Raw genomic sequence first — 19,637 nt, 5'->3', positions numbered from 1 at the left:
TCCTCAACATTTACATAAAAAACGAAATAGCAATTTTCTCTTTATGAACGATGACAATAACGTCAATACTTCCAAGATGGTTGAAGATCCATTGTTTTGTTAAACTACTGAAAAGCTTTTTGTTTAAATCTTTATCCTATAATTAACCATTTTTTATTTTCATTCTTGTTTCATTTAATTTTTTATTCAAAATCACTAACATTCTTTTCAATTTTCTTTAGTTCAGCTAGGATCTATTATGTTTATGCATTCTCTAATTTGTCAGTCAGAAATAGGACTTTTATAATTTATAATTGTCCAATAAAATTTTAAAAAAAGTACAGAATATTGTGATGCAAATTATTTGAATATCGTTTTAAAATATCCCCTACATTAGATAAATCTGGATTGTGAGAAATTGTTACGAACGATTTACGATCGAAACAATACTGTTTGAAAACTGAAATAAAAAAGGTGTCTTACAATTTGTGTAATTAAGAACAATAGAAGTAAATAATTGATCAGTGGAAGACTGCTGAGAGTAGCAGGAGGAGAGAAACTAACTCGACGTGACACCTTGTATCTCCATGATATTGCTGGCCACTCCTGAAGAAGATACATCCACTGCGTGTATGATTGTCAGGAACAGTAGGAGAGGCGAGTGACTGTGCGAAAGAATTAGAGCAATGAGAGAGTGTAGAATAGCGAAGACATTTTAGTCGCTATAAAAACCTTTTTTTCTTACCAGTCAGAACAAAAATAATTCAAAATTGTCTGGCGGTTTGGACTAACCGTCAGATTTAGTATCATACTTTAAAAGACTGAAAGGCATACTGTTATCAGATGCTTTGGGTAAATAAAGAAATGGCATGGAAGAGAAGCTACAGTTTAATTTTGAGGAAACAATGGCAAGCAGGAAACTGACGTTAAACTCACAAAATTAAATAGTGACTACGAATAACTAAACTGAAAGTTATATATTTGGAAAAACGGGTTAAAAAAAACAAAAACAAAAACTCCTAATGGTAAAATGTTTCTGCCAGTTCATTAAAATTTATGATGCAAGCCTGGAAAGATAAATAAAAGAAAATAATTTACAACAAAAGGCCATTACACAGAGATAAATTACTTTTGGTAAAATACATGTAAAGCATATGTCCACGTTAGTATGGAAACTAAACTATGGAGAGTAAATGGACTGGAAATAAAACTAGTTTAACAGAATAATTAAATGTGGGCACAAAACATGGATAGATAAATTGTTATAAAGAGCGTCGTTAATAGAAACAATGAAACTTACGAATTTAAATAAATTTTGAACGATAAACTTGATCCGTATAAATTATATCTTTATTTTAATCAAAACAGTATTAGTACCTAAAGGTAGGTAATAGCAATAGGCAAAGTAGGAATCGAAATGCGTTATCCTAATTTTCTGCTTCTAAAACAAATTAAGAAAAACATAATTTAAAATACAACAGAGCAATTTTCAGGAAGCCAGAAAAATTTGTAAACCTTTTTGATCACTTACAGTAGAATAGACATTTCTAATTTTTCATCTCTTATTTAGGGACCTTAACGTAATTACATTTTTTTTTTGGTCGGAATCCTTTCAGGCTCCATTCTATTTACGTCACCAGCCGACATGGATATGTAGTTTTGAAACTACATGCAGTCCGAGAATGATCAGTAGTTTAAAGATAGTTGTGCTTTCCGAGCCAGAAGATTACAGACGCTAGAGTATTACGCCGTCCGAGAATAGTAAAAATTAGCTATCACATTTTTAGTAATGTGAAGTAGTAATGCTTCTAACTGAGCTTTAGCGTTGTGTGAAATGTTTTACTCTTCAAACTGATCAAGACCCAACCTTCAGATTCAAATTTATGTTTTGTATGAAATAAATCCTCCTATTCGTATGATACAAATATTAAATCGTTGAAAGATCTTGCCGAATGTCTAGGGAGAAAGTAATGGAACTGCCAGCGAACTGAAGGTCGGACGAATATGAATATCTTCAGCCCAAATTGGCACTGCGAAACTGGTGCCCAGTTCATTTATCGTAATTTACGTTCAGCTTATTTATTCATGTTGTCTTTTAGTAATTGTTTTGATTAGAACTTCAACAATTACAAGAGATTTCTAAAACAAAGCAGATTACTGCCTTCATTGGGATAGATAAATACTGTATTGCGATTGGTAGTTTAACGCAACTACTTGACAATTTTATATTTCCTTAAATCACAAAAATTTTAAATAAAGCTTCTTTAAAATTAAATGAAACTTTTAAAATAAAAAGTTAATGTGAAATGCATTACAATGTTAAAATTTCATAGCATCAAAGTTGAATTTAATTCAGAAATGGTGTTGCCTCATCAAAACCTGTCAGATCATAAATAAGTCATGCCTCAACAAGGAATGACTATTATACTCGTATTCAACAAACACACTAGATATTTCCTGTTGCATTCTATTTTTGATGAAGTACTAGAAAGGCCGGACGTATCTGAGGAACCGCCGATCAATAATCCAATGTCCGCCTTATTATCTTAAAAGGAGATCCCATTTGTTAATTAACAATTGAATAGTTTCATCTCCAAATTTTTTTTTTTTTAAATTAAAAATTGGTAAAAACTGATTTCATTTTGCTTTTAGGGGTAACCAAAGAAAGTTTAACAAATAATAATTTGGAGCTTAAACCCATTAAGCCGCATGTACCCTTAAACCATATTAAGGGGTGAAGTTTCAAATAAGCTTTCAACAGAAATGTTTATACGTAATTTTTTAAAAGCAAATTTGAAAATTCTTAAAACCAGAATTTATTAAGAATACTTTCGGGAAAATAATTACATTTAAATGCTCAGTATTTATAGAGAAGTTGGTGAGCAATTCCTTTGGGAGCCCTTTTTTGGCAGTTCTGATTCTTTTGTGCCAATCGATTGTTAGAGGAGAAATACAAGATAGAAGTGGGAAGAGCCGCTCTCACCAAACGGCTCCTACTCTAAAGCTTTCTCTAAATATTTTGAAGAAAAAAATCCCTAAAATTAAAAAAATAAATAAAACAGAGGATTCTACAATCGCTAGCGAGAAAACCCTAAAATCTACAGAGTATTCACAATATGTAAGTAAGAGGAGAACCTCGATTACATCGAAAAACTGTGTTGAGAAACGGTACTTACAACTGTTACAATTGCGTTAAGGGCCGCTCAACTCCATTGAGTTGCTAATCAATTAATTTGATGTTGGCAAAATTAAATAGAAAGCATTAGCTCAAACTTAAGTCTCCTCTTACTGGACGACAGGAAGTTGTGGCCATTTGCGGCTTCGGACAGAAGGATAATCAGGAGATTAAGCTAACAGTGTCTACCAACACAATTCTATTCTGTATAGGATAGTAGTATTCAGTCTCTCATCGAGGTAGGCAGTTCCAATAAGTTCGATCATCCCAAATGTCTGGGCATGCGGGGATGTTTAGGCCACGAATTGGCCCGGAAATCTTTCACGGACTTGGTGTCCTAATGCTGTGTGCAGAGCTATCACAAAATCAATCTTCTAGCCCTGGATCCTGAGCGAACGAAAGATTTCATTCGAGTTCACTTGCCCAAGGTAACAGCGAAATAGCACAACCTGGCCTGAAAGAGCCTTTATGTGGATGGTGACTGAACACTGCAGGCCTTAGAAGACTCATAATGATGGTTACTGTAGGTTTGGCTTGACAAAGAAAGTCAAAAGGAAGTTCTTCCACGTCCTCCGATGCAAGGAGCATGGGAGGTGCGATTCTGCTCACGTCGTGAACGTTGAAACGGCGTCATGCTCACTCAGGTGGCTTCGAGGCGTGTGTTGATTAACTTAGGCTAACCGGGAAATGTTACCGAGTGGATAAATACATTAGCGCGGATTCGCATGTCCACCTTCCCTTTTTACAAATTCTATTTTATATTGTATTGATCTAATAAAGTAGAACATACAAATAATAAAAAATGGTGACAGAAAACAATCGATTAACTGTAAGAATAAATCTACAATAATTCTTTAAAATGGTTAACTAAGTTCACAATTTTACGCTTATCCAGCCTGATAGCGTACTAATCTACATTACTCTGAATTTCTCTGAATTAATAAAGACTGCAGCCGTACGAATCTACAATTGTATAGACATAGCACAGGGTCTCTTTGGAAGTCCGTGTATTACGAGAGAATAATGTGCGGTTAACCACCACTTTATCAGGAGCAACTAAATATTAAATATGAATTGTGGACGTAAAGAGAAGAATGTTATAGAATTGTGAGAATTTTAAACTGAAATATTATAAAAGTTTGCTTTTTACGAGAACTCAATGAAAATAGGTAGCTTTTTAATAACTTTTCTAACTTCGAATGGATTAAAACCGACTAGTTATGGATTAAAACCAACGTTAATAGTTAAAAAACAATGAATAATTCACAAAATATACAATACGATAGAATTACCAACGTTATTTTGAGCCATCGATGTATTTTGAATTTTTAAAATTGAACCTTTGTTTATTTCTATTGATTTTTATCAGTTTCTATCGCTTGCCAACTAAAAAAGGGTCTGTGACTTTGAAACCTTACAAGCGAGCATTTATCTCATTAAAAAGTGCTTTCATTTCTATTTACTGTTTACAGTTATCGAAATTTAAATACATAAATCAGCTCGCTGAATCGCAATAAATTGAAATAGTTCGCATTTCATTCTGTAATAATTTTAGATTTTTGTATCAGAAGAGAATGAACGAAAAAGCTAATTTATAGCTTTTATAACATTAGAATTAATTAAATTCCTCACCAATTCCAGCAAACTCAATAGCAGAGACCACAGATCGTAAACTAGGCAGGAAGTAATAATAAATATCTGCATTTTCTTCAGTTTTTAAGAATATAGAGAGGATATTTTAAGAACTGTTTTTAGGAGAGGCAAGATTTCATTTTGATCAAGAAAAATCTAGTTTGTAAAGACAAAACTTGTTAGTTCAACGTTCATCAGAAGTATTACAGTAACAAGGTTGTTGCTGGATTAGTAACAGGATTAGTGGCAGCGAGCAGGATCAGATTGCTCCCAATACCAAAGCACTTCCTTCTGTACAATACTCGCTCTTGGAGGCACCACAGCCGCCGGTGTCTGTTGATTGACATAGAGTTATCTATGCAAGCGGACTGTATTATCTCACATAAATGATAAGTAAATAATTTAAAAAACAGTTCGGTAGAATGAATACTAAATAGCGATTGACTACTGATTAAGCGCATACTGTTACACCATGTATAGTTGATAATTCATTAATAATTCAACCTTTAGAGTTTAAGTATTGATTCTATCATCGAATTATTATTTATAGAAGGTAAGGAACTTCTGTAAGACTTGTACTGACTTACAAATTATTAATGGATTAAATTAAAACAAAAATCAAAATTATTTTCTATAAAATTTGGTGCAGGTAAATTTTGTTGTTAGTCTCAAACTGAACTCAATGCGAAAAACTTGTAAACACTAAGAATTTAAATCGGTTAGAAACTAATAAAGTAAATAAATAAAACATCAAGAATGAAGATGACCTTGAAGCTAGAAATAGATAGACAAGATTAATGGAATTGAAAGAAAAAAGATTACCTCTTCACTATTTTTAATGAAGGTTAAAATCGTAGGCCAGTTTTGGAAAACTGGTAAAATGTTCATGTAAACAAATCAGATAGATGATGTCAGATTAGATCCTCAAGAACTGAAGTAAAAGAAGACGTGTGACGAGAGACCACAACTCTTTAATATAAAGAGTTTCCTAAACATGAAGCCCTTTTGGACAAGTTAAAAAAAAATAAAGCATTATTTATGGTTAAAGTAAAAGAGACTTTAAAATAACTTGCATCTACTGCAGCTTTAATAAAAAATAAAAAAAAAATCTTCAAAGAAATTATAATCACTTTTTCAAGAGAGACTTTACTAAAGGTGCGGAGCACTTAATGGCTGAACCTTTTTCAATCTTTAAAACTTCAAACGATTTTACCACATATTCATTAAGATTAATCTAAACCGGAATGTGTGAGGTGCCCTCAAAAAAAGACTGCAATTGACACCATTTTAATTGCATTGTCAGCCCAATTAAGTGAACAAAAAGAATAAATGGTTTATGCATCCATTGAAAACATTATTTAGGGCACTGAGCATGTTCGGATACAAAGAGAGTAAAACCTTTTTTAATATGCTGCATAATCCGTTTTACAATTTTGAGACTTCTTTTTGTTTTGTTGATTCTTTTTCTTTAAAGGGCATTTGTAAATGAAAAGTGAATGGAAGTTAATGTTCTACTCTGCTCTTGTATTTCAAATGCTTTTTGTAACGTAATCAAGAGAGAAGAGTGTAAAAATTGGGTGGAAAGAATGGTTAGTTATAATTAGGGAACGGATTCGTATGTATTTACATATTTTTTTCTAGGCAATTTACAGACTTTTTCAACTAGAAGTATTCATACTGACACTTTTTAAGCCGTTTGAGTCTACTTTTATTTCACATATTTGGATGTTATCGCATATTTATACATATTTGATTAAAATAAATAAATATTTCTACATATTTAATCAAAATATGTACATTTTTTTTCATATTTTTCATTTTGGGCATATTTTCATAATTGGGAGATGGTTGACAGGAACTGTGAACCACAGACTGTAGGGCTGTGAATCACAGTGGGTACAATGGTTATTTTTAATTTATACAGAATGCTGCTAAACAGTGACGGGCACTTGTTAGTTCTTTGAAGTTGTCTGACGTTGTCTGTTCTTTCAGCTCGTTCGTTGAAGTGTCCAATTCATTTCGTTCGGTCACTTAGTGTATTCTTTTTTGGATGAAATGCCACGAACATCGGCCTCAATTGGTTGATGAACACTTGGTTGCTAAATATCTTCGCGAGTTTCCAGCAGAACTTTTTCAAAGTGATGGAGACATTTTGTACTGCACAGCTTGTGACAAGCGCGTTTCTTGCTCTCAACGTTCCCAAGTCACCTAACATATTGACACCGGATCGCACATAGAGAATAAAAACTGAAAGAAAGAGAGGACGTCCTATCAAGCCTTCCTTACATCTCCATCATCAAGTAAGTCTACTCTGAGTACAGATCTGTGTCGGGCTTTGGTTAGAGCAGATATCCCTTTCCACAAACTTAAAAATCCTCATTTCAAAGGATTTTAGTCGTTACAAGTCCATCTTACGCCCAGATCGTCGTCACTTTACGTTCCAACATTTGAAATTTCATGAGGTTGCAAACAATTTCGAAGAGTGAAGTTTTCAAAATTGAAAATTTAACACATCTTTTTATAAATAGTAAAAATGTTCTTTGTTGTATAAATCATTATAAATTGAAAATTTAACACATCTTTTTATAAATAGTAAAAATGTTCTTTGTTGTATAAATCATTATAAATTGAAAATTTAACACATCTTTTTATAAATAGTAAAAATGTTCTTTGTTGTATAAATCATTATAACTTGTAAAAACAAATTATTTTGTTCCTAATAAATTATTATAAATTGTAAAAATGTTCTTTTCTTGTATAAATAATTATAACTTCCCCCCCCAAAAAAAAAATCCATTTTCATAAAAAAAATGTCCATTTTACTTAAATATTCCAGAAAATATTTTAAGAAAATCACATATTTTCCACATAATTGACGAAAATAAATGCATATTTTAGTTAAATATTTGGCATTTTTAAATACATAAAAATCCGTTCCTTAGTTATAATCAATGATAAAGGCAACAGATGACCATCTTGGCTGAACAACCTCTAAACTCTATCACGTGCACAAGTCAGACTATTCCCCAGAAAAACAGAAAACTAGTTCACTACTAAAGAAAGAATTCATGATGTGATATTATCTCTTGGAAATGGGAAATCTGTTTTAATTTATACATCACGTGTCATGCACTCTTTACTGAAAAAGATAGAGGTCACCTTGCCCTCTGTGCTTTGTTTTTCCTAATTCCATCCATAAATGTTTTAAAACTGTGTTTAGTAGCCAACAATTTTCAAATATTTTTGGATATTTTAAAAATATTTGGGCGGAACTATTTATTTATACATATATGTATTACAAAATATAAATAAATGATGCTGATCAATCGCGATAAATAATTATATATCATTCTTAAAGATCATTGAAATACAACTACATAAATATCGATATATGTTAAGTATTTAATTTTGTATATTTAATTATTATTTTTATTTGTAAAATTTGCTTTGTTTGCATTGGCTTTCACCAAACAGGCAATTAGTATCTTTCATGTTTAAGTTCATGGCAGATATTAATTATAATAGATAAATACGTTATTTTTTTGCTACAAAAAGAAAAAAATCGTAACGTAGATTATTCACATTATTTAGTGAATTTCAGCTTTAAGAGAAGATTAAGTAGCCTCAATAAACACTCCAGTGAGGTTAGACAAGACTGTGTCACTGCATGCTGAGAGTCTGCTCCTGCATCCTGTAGTTCGAGCACCTCTCTAGTCTGGTTTATCTGATTAGGCTTATGAGAAGAGATAAAACTGGATAAATCCCTGAAGTTTCTCATGCGCAAATTTGAAATTACCATGGAACCCTTCCGGATCAGGGACGCCGCTCACTCATCTTCTTAATACCCGGGTACCTAGACAAATATTTACAAATACTTAATAGAATGTCCACATAGGCAGAAGCACAATATCTTATATTAACTTCTTAAGACATGGCAGCTGGTAGAGAAGCCTGGATGCCTAAAAATAATTATGACTCTGGAATTGATTAAATCCTTCAAACATATTGCAACTATCTCTGGCGCAAAGATTGGCCAGTATTCCTAACCGTTTCTTACCTTGGATTAGCGTCTATAATCCGGCTCTCCCCACTGCTGTCTTGGAGTATTCGAAATCACAGAATCACTATAGCTAAATGAAATCAAGTTGTCTAAATTATTTTGAAAAGACATTCTTATTAAGAATGATGGTGATGTATCCAAAATGAAAAACTGATAATAATGGATTAACTCCTCCTCTAAACCTCCCAAAAAACTTATGGATGCGCTCATGTCAACATCATACCTCTTTTATAAGTAATTATCATTTTATATAAAATGAAGAATGCAATTTTAGATTACTGAAATCAGTCGCATGTACGTTACAATAGTTGTAAGTAAAAACAATGGCTGGGTAATCGTGGCAACAAGTATTAAGTAGTTAGCATGCCACAACAGCAAAAGTAACCTGTAGCAGATTGGAAGTGCAGACATTGCGTGAAAGAGCGTTACCCGTAATGCCAAACAGCTCCTATTAGTGAATCACTAATGAGAATTCCTGTAATTCTGTTTTTTTTTTGTACTTCTATCGGTTTATTATCTTTAAAAATCAAAATACAGAGTAGCAAATGAATTTATTGATTTCTTTGTTGTTATATTTGTTGCAGAGAGCACGCAATGTGGCTGAGAAATGGGTAAGAAACGGCAGAAAAAAGAACCGGTCATACCAACACAAGATAAAAGGATATGCGGTGGTATTTGTTTGTGCCAATTTACAATAGTAACATCATGTGTGGCTTTGGTATATCTAGCTGTAGCTGTGTACATGCCATCGTACAGGGCCTTCACTTATGGCTTGGAACCAGTGCCGGTAATGTGCCAAGCTATCAATACAACTCTAGTGAATAATTGTGTTTGGGCATCATGTGGAGAATGGTGTTTAACTAAATCCTCTGGATTTTGTACCCAAATACATGTCACTGTGCGCAGAAATGGTACCAAAATCACTCTGGAAGATTGTAAACGTGTACAGATGGTCTCCTGTCCAAGGGTTAGTATCTAATATTATATATATTTTCTAGCGAAGGGATCTTGTTTTTTTGTTTATTTTTTATTAATTATTATTGTTATTGGCGAATACCTTCCATTAAATACTTATAACCTAGCTGTACTACGGATCGACACTGCAGTGCGTACAGACCTGGTCAATTCCTACTGATCTCCAAGTAAAGGAGAGAATCCATGGGCGCAGGATGGGTGTCGGAAAGTGGACTAAAAGAGAAAGAAAGATGCTGAATGTCCCATAGCAGGCAGAAAGCTTTGGATGGAGAGTCCAAAGGGCACTGGACGTCGAGAATCATTAGGGAATTTAAAATTATGGGTAAAAAGGCGGTGGGGAATAATATCTTATTCGTTCCTTTAGTGGATGTGGGTGAGGAAGGGTGGGAAAGACAGAATCAGCACACAGCCTGTACTGTCTAGTAACGACTGGATGACATGGAGAACGCCGTTTTGGGGTGTGAATTTGAATGAAGTATGAGAAAAGAACAGGAGGGAGTGTTCCTGAAGCCATGCAACACAGGCTATGCACACCATGCATTCCTTGCGAAGAAACATGTCCTGGATGGGCTTGAATGGGAGACAAGAAAGCTCTTAGGCATAGTAAGGACAATGTTCAGAAGATGAAGTTATGATTTCGAGGGTTGTCCCAACGGGGGAGATTGCTTCTGCATACATCAAGCATTTTACCTTCTCTACAAAACAAAACAAAAGTAATAATAATAAATTCAAAATACTGATAAGAATCGGCACAAGAAAACGTAGTCCAAAGCAGCTTTTGTTGTAATTTTCTTCATAATTATGCGAGAAAGTTGGTAAGGTTGCTCTCAAACAATAGGCCAATAAATTCCATTGAAGTGTCTAGAAGATCAATATTACCCTTGGTACAATATGTAAAAGAATTTATTACTTTCTTCAAACGAACCAATCATGCGATAATGTAATTAAATAAGACTTTATAGTAGTTATAAAAAACAAGAGGAGAACGTTTATGTTTTACGGTATATGTATAATATTGATGAATACATATAACCTAACAAGGAAACTGAGGGAGATAATATATTACATTGGGTTGCATGATGTTCAGTATTGATTAGGGCATAAAACTTGTTTGCCTTAGAAAAAGGTTTAGCAAGAAACTGAAGAGCCGTAGGAATATAAGAACTAGCAATGAACAAAGAACAAAATGTGCCGAGGTCTGCCATAAAAACCAAAATAAGCTTTTTTAATATTAAATCAGGGTCTGATAATTTTAATAAAAAGGGGTAGATACTAATTTGAGGCCCACATTAGACAGAAAGGACATCTTATGTTTTTGCAATTTTAAAATAAAGCTCAAGCGTTGAAGAGATCAATCCATAAATTAATTAATATAATTTGTAAGTTCGTTATTCTTAAAATTATAATTAATTTAATTATCAAACTAAAAAATTGTTTCAATTGTAAATTCTACGAAATGAAATTGATCCAAAAATCCAATTCGCAGCCTTTGGTCGCACCAAATGATACGTTGCTAGCAAAGTAGCAAAACAAAACAAAGTTCTTTTCCAGCGATCTGCAGATGGAAACTTGGGGATTGTTATACCTGAGCAAATATTTGAAGTAATTACTTCTATACATAAATACTCGAAATAATTCAGACAATTAATGAGTACTATTTAAATGAATTTAGAATACAGTTTCTGCCATTATCATATTCTATATAGCTCTTGAATAATTGCAAGATATAGCTCTTTTGGTGGAACCCAAAAACTTTTCGCACCATCCAGAACACCGCTACAATAATATTACAGGAATAAATTCCAAATTTAAGGAAAATATTAGCTTAGTTTAGAATATAATAATATTTACAGAAGATCGAAGTAGGTTTTGTAGTTGGAGTTTAAGTTAAAGAAATAATTAGAAATAGGCACTAGTCCAATATTTACAATGTATACACAATAGGCCGGCTAGTCCCGCAAGTAGAGATTTCGAAAAAAAGGAAAATACAAAATCTTCTTTAGTTTTGCTGGAATTTCCTTAATTTTTTTTCTAACATTGTACGAGTACTTTAATGCCAAGCGTTATTATACACATTAGGACGGCTAGTTTTGGATGCAGACATTCAGAAAAGATGGAAAGTACCAAATCTTCATCAGTTTTGCTGGAATTTCCTTAATTTCTATTTCGAACATCGTATTTCTATGCCATGTGTGTATTATACACATTAGATTGGCTAGTTTTGGATGTAGAGATTCAGAAAACAAAGAAAAATCCACTTCCAGGTCAAATTCGTGCATTGTTTGATTTAGAAATCACGAGCAATTAATTGGGAATCTATCTGCTAATGCTTCGTTCGTTGTGGAATTGCGTCGTGAAACAAATTACTACATGGGTGATCTTTTGTCATATGTGCAATCAAATATTCCTAAGATATTCCTATTATTATAATATTCCTATCCGGCAGACGGATTCTCCATCCTGTATGGTACTTTTTCTTATATTCTTGTACTTTCCTATGTGTTTAATAAAGTATTATTATTATTATTATTCCTAAGATAACGCTTAAGTAAAAAGGCATTTACGATGAAATAATGCAAACTGTCAACAACGAAGTTGGAGAAATCTTCTTAGATGCACCAGGATAACTGGTAAATTAGATTGATTCTGGCAGCAATTCGATCCCAAAATGACTTAGCTCTTGCTTCGTTCAGAATAGTTCCATTTAACCTGAGACTGAGTCACATCCAAAGCGTGGCCGGATAAAGCTAGTTTTCAATGTAGGTAATTTTAAATATTGCTTATTATTAGACAGTAACTATTCATAATAATTCTTAATAATTATAATATTTTGTAACTTTATAAAACGTACTAATAAAAGCTAACGTTACTATACGTACGGTACGGCTAAACGGCTCCCACTCTTCGCGCTTTATCTGAGAACGGTTGATTGTGTGAAAAATTGCAGAGAACTAAATTTGTAGAGAATATTATGCTCTACAACTTTTGTAATAACTTTAAATATCATTTAGAGCAAAGGAAACAAGATATTTACAAAAAACTGATTTTCGTGACCTTTGACCACTGATTTCCGTTGACGTGTACACGAGATTCTATGAGACTTTTGAGCCAATTTATAAAATGCCAAAAACAAAGATTTACACGATTTTATAGCTTATTATCTTCCATTCCGAGATTTACCCCTTTTTTACATAATTTGACTGTGGTAAAGTCTATGCAAGGTTAAATTAATTATTAAATATCAAGTAGTAACTAAAAGCGAATCAATAATTGAAATAATAGAGATAAATACAATACAACTAATAGTATTAGTAAATTAAAAGTTAATGGAAATCGATTATCCATCTATCTATCACATATTTCCGTAAAGTAGTGTATCATTGTTATCAGACGACCATGCTCCATTATTAGCTACTCTTACCCTTCATAAAGATCTCCTGATAGAATTATCACACGTCTGTAGAGGAAATACAATAGTTATTAATTGATTGTTTTTTAATTTTTCTTTTAAATACAAACTTTATAACCATTTTCATAAAATCTTCATTTAAGAAAATAAAGAAATGAAATAAAATTTAAATACCCAATTTAACCTCAAGTAAATCTAAATTATTTTCGATCATATAGTACGTATACAGTCTTATAGCCAACCCTTTGAGTAAGCCCTTCTTTATAATGGTCACCAATAGCTTCCACTTCTTTAACTTCTTCAAAGAAGCCACTGATCATTAACCAGCCTCAAAAACCAGCTGAAGAACTCTGCATTTTCTTACTCCGAGCAACCTAGCAGCACTTGCGTTTGTTATCCACTCATGTCTTGTTTTCGTATGAAAAAACTATATTGACTTCTAACTTATTTATTACCAATAAATTATTGTACAATTGAGGTACAATTATTACCTATTTCAAATATTTGTTTTTCTATTTATCGAAAATATTTGGCAAGAATTACTACCGAAGGGAAAGTACAAGAGCAGAAATCTAAACAAAGTAATAGTACATCGTGAAACAAGTATTCTACGAATAAAAAGCTCGTTCTAGGTATTTGGTATCATCGATGGAAAGTTAAAGAATCTTGAAATTTATTTCATTTAGTGGAAACTAACATATGAGGTCCGATCCGTCAGACAAAAAGTAATTAGTACATTGCGTGCTTACTTACAGTTCTTCTTCTGTAGTGCTTACAAAACTAACAATATGGAATTATTAATTAAGTAATACTAAATACGGTCAATTATTTTGACGTCTGTAAATTATTTTAGGAATAATATTTAGAGCATTACTTTAACTAAAAAAGAACCATCCAACATGATGATAAGTACAATATTAAAGACTTTAGAAGAAAAAAAAAGAAGACAATTATCTTTAACAGTTCAGGGTTCGAAGGGTCAAGGCAAGGCGATCGGTTTTGTTGACGGAAGAACATATAATATGTACATCACGATGAAGGGAATCAGTTTCAAACAGTTTTCACTTCAAAGTTGCGTTATATATTTTCTATCTATTGATAAGAAAAATTATACTGTTTACCTGATGTGACCACACGGACTTTCCTTATTTAATTATTAAATAATAATTGAAATTTGAGAGGTCAATATTCATTCTCCTAACCGAAGGGCAGATCAATGCTCCAACTGTAAGCAAGCACTATTTTTTTTTTTTTTAAATCATTACTCCTAACCTAATCTTAAAAAGTGAGAATACTGGTACTTGAATAATATTCTGCTTAGTTACCCAAAGTAATTACAATCTTTAAAGTTAAAACGCCATTTCATTTTTTAACTTCATAACCTGTAATTACATGTTCCCTCCTCAAGCACTAAATGTAGTTAAGTTAAACCTATAATTTGAGTATACTGGACTTAATAATATCTCTCGTTTCTTTCGGAAAATAATTTTAGATTTTCTTTTCCTAGAAGCCTTATAAATAGTTGCATCAAAGATAATATTTTTAAAATAACAAAAATAAGAATAATATTTAACAAGGGACAGAGTAACAAGACTTATAAAACTATCCGTTTATATCAATCATCTCAAATTGTTTTCAAAATTAAATAAGAAATTATCATCTAAACAACTGTCCCACTTCTGGAGGATAACAATTTAAACACAGAGAATCATAAATATTTCTATAAAGAATGTTTACTACTGCCGAAGCTGTTAGCAAGATTGCAGAAAAGATAATGGCAAAGAAGAGAATTCAAGCTATCACCCCTGTGTTCTAGGTCTTTGATATGTCTCCTGAGTTGCGGTTAGTGAAAATAATAATTACAGTTCTAGAAGTACAGTTGGAGATCCTAAGATACACTCCTTATCGGGATGTAATCACATAATTTTAATCACAATAAATAAGTGTTCCACAAAAGACAAAATAAAACGTGCCACAGGAACAAGATCCAGGTTCACTAAGTTTCTTAATTAATGTATGTTTATTATTTTATGTACTTATGAGGACATCACGATACTAAATATAAAGGGAATGTTGAAGATGCACTACTCAATTGCCTGATGGTTGGTTACAACTGAATAATTACTGTACCAGGAGAAAAACTCTGATATAGAATTGCCTGAGTCAAAATGAAGATTCGTAACCATTTCAGAGCATAGTACTAGACTTGTAGGCTTTCCTGGAAACGAGCTCAGTAACTAAGTAACAGTTGTTTATCTATTGAGGAAGTGGAAAGGGGAAGTATCATAAGAAGTAAAGAGACTGGCCGATTTTAGATTCAATCCAAAATTCAGGATGCTTTGTTTCGTTGAATTATTCAATTATTCAAGGAGAGAGAAGAGCAAAAAGAGTATTAATGATAAAAAGAAGTAGAGATAGTTGCAGTACTCTGCCTCAGCAGACAAATTTTACAACATTTGCTGTAAACATGGTTTTAATTTATCACTAAAGAGACTGAACAAATCGAAATTAAATGCGAGACTAAACAGCCGCAAGAGTTAAGACCCACAGAATTCAGTTGCTGATAAAACCCTTTGACGCTATTGGTGGATGTCTCTGTCTCTCGAAAATTCAGTACAAAATTCTGAGTAAATTGGCAAAAGAAGGAATTGGCAAATTTAGTACTAGAAACAAAACTTTATCTTGAAAATGCTGAAACCTGTAAGAGTCCAGGCCAAAGTTCACAATCTTTGCATAATTTAAACAAAGTACTTATTGTACTTTGTACATTGTGCACAACTCTTATAAATAATCTTTTATTATATTAATTGCACAATTGTTTATCCTCATGAGAAAATAGACCAAAAAATTGCGGTACTTATTATTTAATTTTTGTCCGTCCTAATATGTAGTCATTCTGTGCCTTGATACGACTAAATTTGAAAAAAACTAATCTAAGAATGTCAGATTGACGTAGATATGCTGTCAGCAAGGAATAGCAATGGGAAGGACTTCATTAAAAGAGGAGGTGAAGGAGTCTGTCAAGTAATAAAGGCCCTCTGATAGAATATTAGCAAATAAACATGATGTGACATGTTTAGAACGCCGCATAAATGCATCCTATTAAATTGTCTACATGAAATGAAATATATTTCTTGGATAATGTGACAAGTATTAACACCATATTGAATAGTGTATTTCATATTTATGAGTACGATCTTATAAAAATATATGACTGCGTCGTGTCCTCCTATATGAAGAGTTATTTACTAAACTAGCCCAAGTGCACACAGTCGTTGAAGAGTATTAAAGATAATATTACTTGGATGAAATATTCTACAGTAGATATAATAAGATCACTTACTACAAATATTTACCCTTTAATTTTGTTAACAGCCTTTCATCGCCTTACACTTGACATCATCAAGCAGTACAACCTCCTTTTAGTTAAAAAGAGAACACTTTTTCTTGAATAAAGCATTGTATATATATATATATATAACCATCTAACTTTAACCTACACTTCAAATAAATGATCAATCAAGTGAGAAATAGTTTATTGAAAAGAATATCTAAAATGTACAATTATTGGTGCTGCCCAGTAACAAACACATTCTGTTATAAATTGACAACAAAAAAAACCTATACTAATTTTAATTCTTTAAATTTACAACACTTGAAACTTGGTCGCAATACAACTTTAAGGCCTTGGGCACACATAAAGCGGTCAGTCGCGGCGATCTGCGATACGGGGACGTCACACATCTTTTGTTAGAGCGGTCCAGTTTGGTAGCTTTCTTCTTGAGAAGTAGTAGTGCGTTTTTTTTGTATTAAAGCTATTACAGAATTACAGCTATTTGTTACTAGCTGTATCCTTTACATTACATATTCATCTCTTCACCATCAATTTTTCTCCATCATCATCTGCATCTTTATGGCCCTGGCTGGCCCTTCAGGCCTTGACCCTCGCCTTCGCGCGCTCATAATAAGTGTAATAATTATAATGAAACTATCAGTGTCTAATGGGTGGTACGCACTATGAAGATGACTATAGAAGTAGGTATAACTGCCAGTTTTGTTATTTAGAGAGTACAGACGACCTTTACCATTTTCTATTAAATTATCCCATGTATAGGAATAGTAGAGAAAAATATCTTAGTAAATATATCTGTAATAATAGTGATCAGATTTCAAATGTTGCTCGATTGTCAGAATTCAATGATGTGTCCAAAATCTTAACGATCTTTACTATTTTATTTGTCAGGCTTTAAAGATTAGAAAATTTATTATAGATATGCAACAAATAGTTGATTAATTTCTAAAAACACAGATGGCTCTTGCCCTTGAAAGATGTCTATGCATCAGTATATAATACTTTATTCTATTTTTTCTTCCTTTTTGATTTCTGTTATTATTATTATTGGTTTCAGTCATCATTTTGATGTATAGTAGTGGGTAGTATTTCAGCTCTTAAATAAAATATGTAATAATATGTAGTTTTCTCTATTAGTATTAATTCTTTTTTTTTATTTGTTAATAAATTCATTTGTATTGTTATTTTTTGAGTATGTAATCTGTAATACGAATGTAATTTGTGGACCAGACTCACTGGCTGTAAAATTTTGTATTTTGAAAGCCAAATAAATAAAATAATAAATCAATTCAGTCTCAATATATCTGGTATTATTAAAAATAGAAGCGCTAACCATATAACAAGCAATTGAAGAAATATTAGTGATATTCTAAAAATGTCAAAGGAATGGCGCATCAGAGGCGGCAAAATATTTATGAACATGTCACCTCAAGTCTCCGAGTTATTTCTTCACATTTCTCAAATACTAACAAAAAAAATATATATATATATAAATTAATGTATCAAATTAAATTCATATTAATGACCTTGCGGTATATTTTTTTGTTTTTTTGCAATTTTGTAGTTTACTTTGTAAGCTCTAAAATAAATAGTCATTCTTCAATATCAATATTTACTAAGGTCTTTAAAAAACTTCAGTTTGTCCCGTGTAAGTTGAAGACCACAAAAAATAAGTAGCAGGTATTCCAAAGCAAAGTACTGTGTACCATCGCCCATGAATGGTCATTCATAGGTGCTGAATTTGACATTCTGGAATCAATCAATCAATTTTGAATCTGGCATTCACAGAATTTTAATCACCAACTCATTAACTTTTTCTTTTCTGATTTGAGAAATATGAGGGCGACCTGAAATCCAATACGATTGGATCTTTTTAGTTGAAGTCGTACATTTCGTCGATTTCTTGAGTATATCCAGCCGCCTACAATTTTTTTTGGGGGGGGCGCATCGACTGCTGAGGTCATTAGCGCCCCAAATCGTTGTAAGCTTTTCTCTTCTTTTATCCACTCGAGCTGGGTCGGCACGCGGCACGCGCCTACAAATATAACGAAATCTTTTGTCGTCCGGAAATATTTCGTAGCGATAATCTCCAAATCAAATTTCTGTTCCCAATATTACAGTGCTTTCAGTTACTCATTTTTCTTTTTATTTATTACTGATTCTCATTATTTATTTTGGTGAGATTAGTTTTGCTTTGATTCAGCCATCACATTGTCCCCCTTGGCCGTGTAAATTCTTTTGTATTTTACTCTTTAAGAAATGTTTTCAATTAATACGATAACATTCACGCTGATTAGTGCTAAATGCGGAACCTAAATTCATGAGGTAAAGTAGTGTCTATAATAGAAATGGTAGAAAAAAGAAGCATGCTACGAATAAACAACTCAAAGCAATATTGATGACCACAATTTGTTATCTTCCATTTCATTCTCTGACAGAAACACATTCTACAGTTAGACTAATATACACAAAATTACATTGGTTATTTTTCTCTTAATCTTAACGTTATTATCCAATAGTCTGAATAATATAAAGCAAAAGAATTGTTTACATTTTTGTTTTTGATTGATTGTCTTGTTGTTTCTCCAGTCGAAAAATTGTTTCCCATACATCATTGGGCCAGTGTTTTGGAACATAACGGAGTTTAGAGGTTTGAATCATTGATTTCATGAAAGCGGCTTATTATACTGCCTTAAGTTTCTTTCATTTCTTGAAAAGCTCTTAGCTACTTACGATGTTTTATAGTTTATTTTAATTCGTGTTCGTTACTATTGAGAAGCAGACTTTACAATGGATTGTCCTTTCTTTTTTTTTTGTTTTTAATGTAAAGCTCATAGCAAGCACTTTTACATAGCAAATCAATTTAAGTCGTAATTGATTCTGTGAGAGGATTGGTGCACTGGCTTTGGAGTTCGCATTACACTGTTAGCTTTCCATCACTATTTCAGGATGAATCATCCTATTCTATACACTGTTCAATATTTCTTAGCAGTATACATAATAAAAACAAAACAAAAAATCATCTCCGCTTTGAAGTGATGATAGGCCTTTCTAG

General features: G+C 32.4%; 2 protein-coding genes across 4 annotated transcripts in view; one reads left to right on the top strand and one right to left on the bottom strand.

Annotated features, from left to right (window-relative positions):
• LOC141452523 (cilia- and flagella-associated protein 298) overlaps positions 1-19,637 on the bottom strand; it is a 151,783-nt gene that overhangs the window by 114,539 nt on the left and 17,607 nt on the right. The window contains exon 7 of one of the 2 annotated variants that reach the window (XM_074124770.1): positions 8,209-8,639. The exons of the other annotated variant lie outside the window; for it this stretch is intronic. Within the exon in view, the coding sequence (XP_073980871.1) occupies positions 8,625-8,639 (15 nt within the window). The 3' untranslated portion in view covers positions 8,209-8,624. Of the gene's footprint in view, positions 1-8,208; positions 8,640-19,637 lie in introns of those variants that run through there. 2 annotated transcript variants of the gene reach the window in all.
• Positions 1-19,637, top strand: part of Teh4 (tipE homolog 4 phospholipid transfer protein) — a 37,244-nt gene that overhangs the window by 3,830 nt on the left and 13,777 nt on the right. Inside the window, exons 1-2 of one of the 2 annotated variants that reach the window (XM_074124758.1) lie at positions 6,702-7,086; positions 9,431-9,813. In XM_074124758.1, the coding sequence (XP_073980859.1) occupies positions 9,454-9,813 (360 nt within the window). In that variant the 5' untranslated portion in view covers positions 6,702-7,086; positions 9,431-9,453. Of the gene's footprint in view, positions 1-6,701; positions 7,087-9,430; positions 9,814-19,637 lie in introns of those variants that run through there. The other variant, XM_074124757.1, reaches the window with a different exon arrangement.

The sequence above is a fragment of the Rhodnius prolixus genome, unplaced genomic scaffold, assembly GCF_049639745.1.
Source record: "Rhodnius prolixus isolate KJV_2025 unplaced genomic scaffold, Rpr scaffold_3, whole genome shotgun sequence".
In the NCBI taxonomy this organism is placed as follows: domain Eukaryota; kingdom Metazoa; phylum Arthropoda; class Insecta; order Hemiptera; family Reduviidae; genus Rhodnius; species Rhodnius prolixus.
Note: the sequence above shows the minus strand (reverse complement) of the source record. Positions and strands in the feature narration are given on the sequence as shown.